Source organism: Zingiber officinale, chromosome 2B (genome assembly GCF_018446385.1).
Source record: "Zingiber officinale cultivar Zhangliang chromosome 2B, Zo_v1.1, whole genome shotgun sequence".
Classification (NCBI taxonomy): Eukaryota; Viridiplantae; Streptophyta; class Magnoliopsida; order Zingiberales; family Zingiberaceae; genus Zingiber; species Zingiber officinale.
Genome location: NC_055989.1, coordinates 116060016 through 116068055, shown reverse-complemented (window position 1 = coordinate 116068055; position 8040 = coordinate 116060016). Strand labels below are relative to the sequence as shown.

At 36.6% G+C, this 8040-nt stretch overlaps 1 protein-coding gene across 1 annotated transcript; it reads right to left on the bottom strand.

Moving 5' to 3' along the window:
- Positions 1 to 1496: 1496 nt before the first annotated feature.
- Positions 1497 to 4621, bottom strand: LOC122046880 (probable sulfate transporter 3.5). The gene is made up of 12 exons (XM_042607810.1): positions 4251 to 4621; positions 3947 to 4154; positions 3688 to 3859; positions 3557 to 3622; positions 3335 to 3448; positions 3130 to 3246; positions 2909 to 3035; positions 2556 to 2842; positions 2277 to 2467; positions 2124 to 2182; positions 1940 to 2016; positions 1497 to 1840 (listed from the first exon to the last, which is right to left on the bottom strand). Exons 1-12 carry the CDS (start codon positions 4576 to 4578, stop codon positions 1685 to 1687), a joined length of 1902 nt encoding a protein of 633 aa, XP_042463744.1. The 5' UTR covers positions 4579 to 4621; the 3' UTR covers positions 1497 to 1684.
- Between the last annotated feature and the right edge of the window lie 3419 nt (positions 4622 to 8040).

Here is an 8040-nt window from a genome sequence, read left to right as displayed (position 1 = left end):
ATTTCGGGCGCTTAGATCCCTTCCGGGCGCCTGAAGTTGATCTGATCCGATCTGACTACGTCAACAATTATCCACCTCCGGACGTTTGAATTCCTTCTGGGTGGTTGGACCACTGATGTGGTTGCACTTTAGTAAATCTCTATTCAAGCCGCCTTTATCCATTCTTGGGAGCTTGGATCCCTTCCAAGTGCTTGGAGTCTAACGTGTTTCAACCAACTATGGTATGCGAACTCAACTATTTGCGTGGCTAGATTCAAATCATTTCAGGTGCCTAGATCCTTTCTGGTCGCCTGGATCTCTAGCTGCTTGGATCCATTCTAGGCGCCTAGAATACCTTACTCCAGCTTTGATTTCCTTCTTCACAGAGTTATCACAATAGACATAATATAAAATATAAGTACAAAATTATTTAGATAGTCTTGGGATTGCCCAGTTCTGACTTTCAAATTTCGTTGAAACCCTATATTTGGCCAACGCCTATTGTTGTCTCAATCGGAAATGCGTCTTCACTTGCTACTTTTAAGAAAGTTTACTTGTATTGTCAAACATCCGGTCCTCTTGACTTGTTTGGACTCTTGCTTAGCATCCAATCTTAACTTTCAGGACTTTCCGCTAGACATCTGATCCTCGATTCGCCTAGACTTTTACCTGGTGTCCTTGACCCTAGGGTTTCTTGCCTTGTGTCTTCAACTCCTAGGACTCCTGTCCAATGCCCTCGATATGTCAAGACTTCTACTCATTCCGCTTGATTAGGATTTCTTTGTCTAGCCTCAACTTAGATTTTCTTGCATACTTAGATCACAATATAAATTCTATTAGTTAGTGCTTTTCACATCAACAAAGAAGGTTGTTCTTGCTAGAAACGAGGGCTGACGATGAGGAAGCAGCCATGCATGCAGCTAAGGAGGGGGTGGATAGGGAAGCTATCGTAGAGAGCAAGCAAGCAGCTAGTTGTGCCCTGAGGCATCCCAATTCAGGCCTGATCAAAGTCGTCATCGAATCGTCCACTACTGCTATGCTGTTGGATGGAGAGGTTCAAAGGTGGAGTTGCTGGACGGCCAGAGCTTCGACAGTTTGCTAGAGGTCCGCTGGATTCATTGAACGACGGAGAGGGCTGCGATTGAATGCCAAAGGACGTCTTCTCCTGAGCTCAGGCTACATCTGGAGGTTACTATCGGATTGTTGGGTGTTGCCAAAATTTGGAAGGTTGCCGAGATGCTGCTGCTGGTGGAGGGGACGACTATGGATGATCATAGAGACAATGATGGTGTTGCATTGGTGATAGCCGATGCACGTTGTGATTGTATATTGTTTGTAATTGTGTTAGATAGTGATGTAGGTTGGAGGACATGTGCATACATCAACACATAGAGGGTGCCATGAGTATCCTCTAGGATCTGGTATCTCACCGGACAAGATGAGGTGGAAGCAACGGTATTATTTGTTTTTGTATATTTTTGATGATATCTATTTAGAATTTTCTCATAAAAAACAAATGTTGACAATATTCACAATTATTGATTACAAAATTTTTAATATAGAACTAAACCCCCAGGCATATTAAGTTGGAGTCTATTTTTTCCCCATTTAATTTCCAATAAAAATATCTATAAAATATGTATTTTTTTTTATTTAAGCATGGTGCTATAATTACGTGACTGCCCTGTATTAGTAGCATATGTAATCAAACTTCTTCCTTCGAATATTGCTGCAGATTGTCACGGCACACATCCACGGCCTCTTTGACTGAAAGAAACACCCTCTCTTTCCCTATTAGATCAACATACTTGGACACCTTCAACTTTTCCCCAACTCCTATCCTTGGATTTGTTAAAACAATCTGCAAGCCAAAGTGCATGTATATGTAGTAAAAGCTTCCGCAAGTAGGAAAGGGAACAAACAACATGATTCTCTTCTTTAATTTGATTCCTCACTATACCTTGATGCCTCTTCTTTCTACATGTTTGTGGAGTTCTACTAGCATGCCGATCCCGTCACTGTCAATGGAAGTCACTCCTGTGCTCCAAAGTGCAAAAACTGGTTATTTGTATTTTACTATTTTCCTTAATTTGATATCCTCTGAAACTTGATAATAATTATTTTCAACCAGAAAGAAGGCATACCGCCCATGTCCAGAATCAGATATTGCATTGTTTCTTCCTCCTCTATCCACCTCATGATTCTGTTGGTTAATTTTATAGTAAAGCGATGTGGTTTAGTACTCCATCAGCAATAGACAATAGTGAGACTTTGCTAATCACTGCGGTGATATGTACCTTTCTCTAAGGTAGCCAGAGCTGGCAAAATAGATTGGGGAACCCAGTTTCAATATCAAAATGTCAGGGTAAGAGATTGAGTTTGGGTATTGCTGCCCGTCACAGTACATTTCAGTTCCTGCTATGTTTCCGAGCCTGCAAGTGGATGGTCGAGCCACATAGAGCAGTGTTCTCAGTGTTGACAAACCTACCTGTGACGTTAATTAAATCGAAGAATGATGATTTTGATGACAAATAAATAAATATCGAACGTGATCAGTTTGAATTAAATACTGATACCGAAGCGAGCAGCCCGGCAGTCATGCTGAAGACGATGACGCCGAAGAAGGCGGCGATGCAAATGAGGAAGTCAAACTTGTCCACCTTCCAGAGCCGGAGAACTTTCTCGTAGTCGATGAGGCGGAGCATGGCCACGATGATAATGGCAGAGAGAGCCACCAAAGGAGTGTATCGAAACAGAGGAGCCAAGAAAAGCAGCACCGCCATGACGGACAAAGACATCACCACGTTGGAAAACGGTGTCTTGGAACCAGCATGGAAATTAACGGCGGACTTGGAAAAGGGGCCTGTCCATGAATTTGATTAATATTTTGATTTCAGAGTTGAAGAGTTAGAGTCAACGAAGGAGATACCAGTTGTGAGGTAGCACGAAAAGCAAGCGCCTACTACGTTCATAAGCCCGAAAGCAATCATCTCCTTGTTCCCATCTATTTGCTCATTTTTCATGGATGCCAGGCTCCTTCCCACGGCTATTCCTTCCTGAAAGAGACAAAATATTATACCAATTGAAATTGAATCATTCGAAAAAAATTTGGAAAGGGCAGAGAAGCAACGATTTCTTTTCTCTTATTACTGATAACGCTAGGAAGCCGGAGACGAAGGCTGATTTGAGGAGAAGCTTAAAATACTTGGACTCGAATTTTAAAAGTGATACGGAAAGAGGATTCAGTCCCTTGTTCAAGGTTCCAACCTGCAAGAATCACGCACAATCTCCAAGTCATGTTTTCTTTGCTCAAATCATTAACGTGTTGATTCTAGTGTTGTAGACAAAATTTTACTGTAGGAATTCCATGGTCCTCAGCATGGACAACATAAGCGAAAAGCCCTCCCAGTACGACTACAAGCAAAGGGGCAAGCACTGGCAACCAGAACAATCTCCGCAGTTTTGCGCTCTGCAGCGATCAATAAACTAGTTATTAGCAATCAGATTTGAACACTGATGCAGAGGTTCAAATTAAAGAGTCTCGGGTTAAGTTTAATTATATATGGCTGAGTCTGACCACATGACTATTGAGGAGCAACATGGTAATCAAGCATGTCCCAAGTGCAGCACTCTCCCATCTCCACTGCAACTTTAAACTATCAGCAATAGCAGTATAATTAATTTTCAAGTAATTAATTAAGTATCAACCTCATCTCTGTGAGAGAAGATAGAGCACATGATAGAGACGAGATCAGTGTTTGTGGTGAAATGTTTCAATCCCAGCATCCCTTTGAGTTGCTGCATGATGACGATGACCGCTGTGCCTCCCATGAAACCAGTGATCGTCGAATGTGAGAAGAACTCCACCAGTATCCCCAGCCTACATCATATTCACGTATTCATCCATCTATACAGCTTAAGAATATATATATATAGCAACTCTGCGTGGTCATTTACAATTTATTACCTGAAGATGCCGAGCGCCGCTTGAAAGAGTCCAGTGAAGAAGGCGGCGGTGAAGAGCAAATGCGTGTACAACTCTGGGCGGTCAACTGGCGATACTTCTGCTCCGATGGCCGAAGCAAGAAACAGCGAGACGGCGGCGGTGTTCCCCACCGCCACGTTTGTGGAGGTACCAAATATCGCATAGATTAACGGCGGGATGAAACTCGAATCTGAAACAGAGACAAATATTGATTAATTACTTAATTTATTAGACACGTACGCATGTAATTGATTCCGAATTAATTAATTAAGCAGATCATAGATACAGAGGCCGATGACGGGGTGAAGGTAGGCGAGGCGGGCGTAGCTGATGCCTTGCGGGACAGCGAGGACGGCGACGGTGAAACCGGCGAGGAGATCGCACTGGAACTTGGTGAGGTTATATTTTGACCCCCACTCCAGAATGGGTACCAAGCACTTGAGCATTAGCGTGGACCAGTGACACTCTGCCTCATCCGGACGCCGCCGAAATGGCTCCTCCGGCAAGAACGTCTCCCTCAGATCCTCTCTCAAAGACGTGAAGAAGGACCCTTTCCTTCTTAGGTTCACCTCCATGCGATCAAGCTCATATCTACCTCCAACTATCGTCGGCATTGAAATAGATGTATCGATGCGAGATCGATCGTCTCACCTACCTTAATTCATGACGCACACCTTAATTCATGAAACATACGCACATATATATACAAAATTATTCAAATTTGTTGCTTTGTGAGGGAGGCCACGATGAGTTGGCGCATGCAACTGAAACACGCAAGCACTTAGAAAGCTACAAGCCGCACTCTATGCACCCTCCAGATGTTCTCCTCCAAATTAGCACCATCCATTCGAATTTGTTTTTGAGTTTGGCTCCTTTTCTCCCCTTTTCCTTCGGTGACGTTGTTCAAGTTCCCTTTTGCTGGAAGACAATTTCTTTCCTCTTCAATCCTTTATATATAATAAGAGTTTTAAGTAAAATTTGTTTTAATTAAATATCAATGATAAAAGAAAAAAAAACAATATGACAATAACCTTATTATTATTATATATTTAAAGTTTATAATATAATATGACAAAAACAATATGAATGATTTATTCTCTGCGTCGCCTTTAAAGAACACTCCTTCGTAAAATGATAAAATAAATATTATATATAATCTTAGCCAACAAAAACTCTCTTAGATAAGGATACATTAGATTCATGCAATAATATAATACAAAGGTGCACGCTCGAGAATCTTGAAGCTTCTCTGTCCATAGTATTGTCAATCCTAACCCTATGTTTGGATGGAGTGAACGAAAGTTCATTAACGGAAGGGGAGGAAAAGGAGGGGAAGTTAAGTATTTATATTCATCTTGTTTGGGAGGGAGGGAAGGTTCATTAATATAACATGTGTTATCGTGTTTGCGAGGAAAGTTAGGATAATGAAAATTAAATATATAAAGTTACAAAATTACCCTCATTTTTGTTAAAGACTTGCACATTCAAGGTGGCAAAAGGTGAATACGCTCGCCCACAGCCCAGGGCCAACACGGAGGAGGTAAATCACGGGCGGCTACTAGCTTTTGGAATAGTGACTAGCACATAAGAGAGACATTTAAAGACTTACACATTCAATTGTGGCAAAAGACGAATACGCTCGCCCCCAGTGTCCCCGCCAACCCGTCCCAAGGCCAACATAGAGGAGGTAAATTACAGACGGCTACTAGCCTTTAGAATAGTGACTAGCACATAAGGGAGACATTTAAAGACTTACACATTCAAGAACCTAGTGCATCTTGCATATATTTATTTATTAACACTTATACATTCAAGCAATTATAGCTCATTTGTTAAAGTCAGCATCGACATCTAAGTCAGAGTCAGTATAGAAGTTGGTGTTATAGTCAGTGTCGGCATTAGCATCGAAGTCAGTGTCAAAGTCGACGTCAACATCAAAGTCGATGTCCGCGTCGACGGTGTTCGAGTGTTAGGTGATGCAAGTGTTTTTCGTTGTGACACAAAGAATACATAAAACAATGATTTTTAAAATTAATATAATAAAATAGAGATAAAATTGAAACATAATTTTTTTAATTCCCCTTACCCTTCCTTACATCCCAAATCAGGGTGTAAGAAATTCTTTCATTTCATGGATAAAGAAGGTTAAAGCTTACCCTTCCTTACCTTTCCTTTCCGTAGCTCACTTCCTCCCAAACAGGGTTTCAAGTTTCCCTTCCCTTTCTTTACTCTTCTCTCCCCTTCCCTCACCTCCTCCCAAACAGTGCGTAAGATATGGGACTAAAGAGAACTAAAGAAAATTACTGATAAAAATATTTTCAATAATATGTCGCAACTGAGTTTCGAACTCTAGATCTCTGATTGATTAATGAATTTTTTTTTAATAATACGTCACAGTTAAGTCTCGAACTCTAGATTTCTGACTGATTAATGAGAAAAATTTCTAATAATATATTGTAGAGTCTTTAACTCTAAATCCCTAAGGGTGCGTTTGGTTCAAATTATCATGTATAACCTTGGTAATCACATAACCAAGGTTATGGGGAATAAAACATAACCAAATGTTGTTTGGTTCAATCTAAGTAATGCAACAAAAACATGTTTGTTTGAAGATTTTAATGAATAACCTAGTTTAGTATTTTACTAGATTACCCTTAGTTACAAAACCCACTTACATAATAATAATAATAATAATAATAATAATAATTTGTTTTTAAACTTATTATTATTATTATTATTATTTAAACTCTATTATATTTTACTATATTTTCACATTTTTTTATATATTTTTTTATTTTGTTTTTTATGTTTTTAAATTTTTATTTTTTATTATTTTTAGGGTTTTTTACATTTTCCTATTTTTTTAATGTTTTTTTATTATTTTTTCCTTTTTAAAAGTTTTTACGTTTTTCTATTTTTTTAATGTTTTTTTGTATTTTTAAATGTTTTAATGTTTTTTCTATTTTTTTAAAAAAAATTTAATGTTTTTTTATATATTTTTTAATGTTTTTTCTATTTTTTTTATTTTTTATGTTTTTTTTGTATTTTTTATAAAATGTTTAATGTTTTTTCTATTTTTTTTATTTTTTAAAGTTTTTTTACCATTTTTTATTTTTTTAAAAAAAATTTATGTTATTTTTTAGTTTTTATTTTATTTTTTATATTTTTCATTTTTTTCTTTACATTTTACTTTTTTCATATTTTTCTTTTATATGAGGATATTTTGGGTAAAAACAATTCGATAACCCCAGAATCAAGAAAAACCTCAGTTTTCCAAGGTTTTTCGATTCCTGATTACATACCCCTTTTGCTGACGTGTCGGGTATGAAATATTACTTGGGAATCATCGATTATCTAAACCAAATAAGTTTTTTTTTGATAACCTTAGATGGATAACCAAGGTTATCAAGGATAACCCCCAACCAAATACAATTATATATGTCGAAATTACTAATCTCAAACTAATATTATTAATATTAAAAAAATGATATTAACATAATTTAATTTTTGACCTTTCTCAAATTAATTGAGAGTAGTACATATTTTTAATAAAAATATATATAATATATTTTATTACTTGATAAAATTTTAATAAAAAACAAAATAAGATTTAAGTGTTAAATTAAAGTCATCATTTGCAAACTGAATTAATTATATAATATACGTCATTAATTTATGGTGTATCGTGAAAATAAAAATATATATCCCGAGGTGAATAAATTTCAATTCTATGCAATTACAAATAGTGTTTTTATTCGATACTAAAAATAAATTTTAAATATCAAAAGTAATCAAGATAATGCATTAAAATTTTAAATTATTTAGTTTTTAATATACTAAACAATTAGAGCTATACAATAATTGTATAATCAAATATTTTATATTTAGCTATAATTACATGGAATTTTCAAATACGATAATTTTGCACTTATTATAAGATATCCTACTTGAATATGATAGAAGGAAAACTAAGAATCATATAAATAATAAAATCAAGAAATTTACTAAATTTTATATATTTAGATAAAAAAATTTCTATAAATATAATAAAAAATTATAGACATGATAGACTAGTA

Coding starts and splice junctions, on each gene's coding strand:
- LOC122046880 (XM_042607810.1), bottom strand. CDS start 4,578: ATGCCGACGATAGTTGGAGGTAGATATGAGCTTGATCGCATGGAGGTG. Junction 3,623..3,687: donor TCTTCTCTCACAGAGATGAG/GTTGATACTTAA, acceptor TTAAAGTTGCAG/TGGAGATGGGAGAGTGCTGC. Junction 2,017..2,123: donor TCTGATTCTGGACATGGGCG/GTATGCCTTCTT, acceptor TTTGGAGCACAG/GAGTGACTTCCATTGACAGT.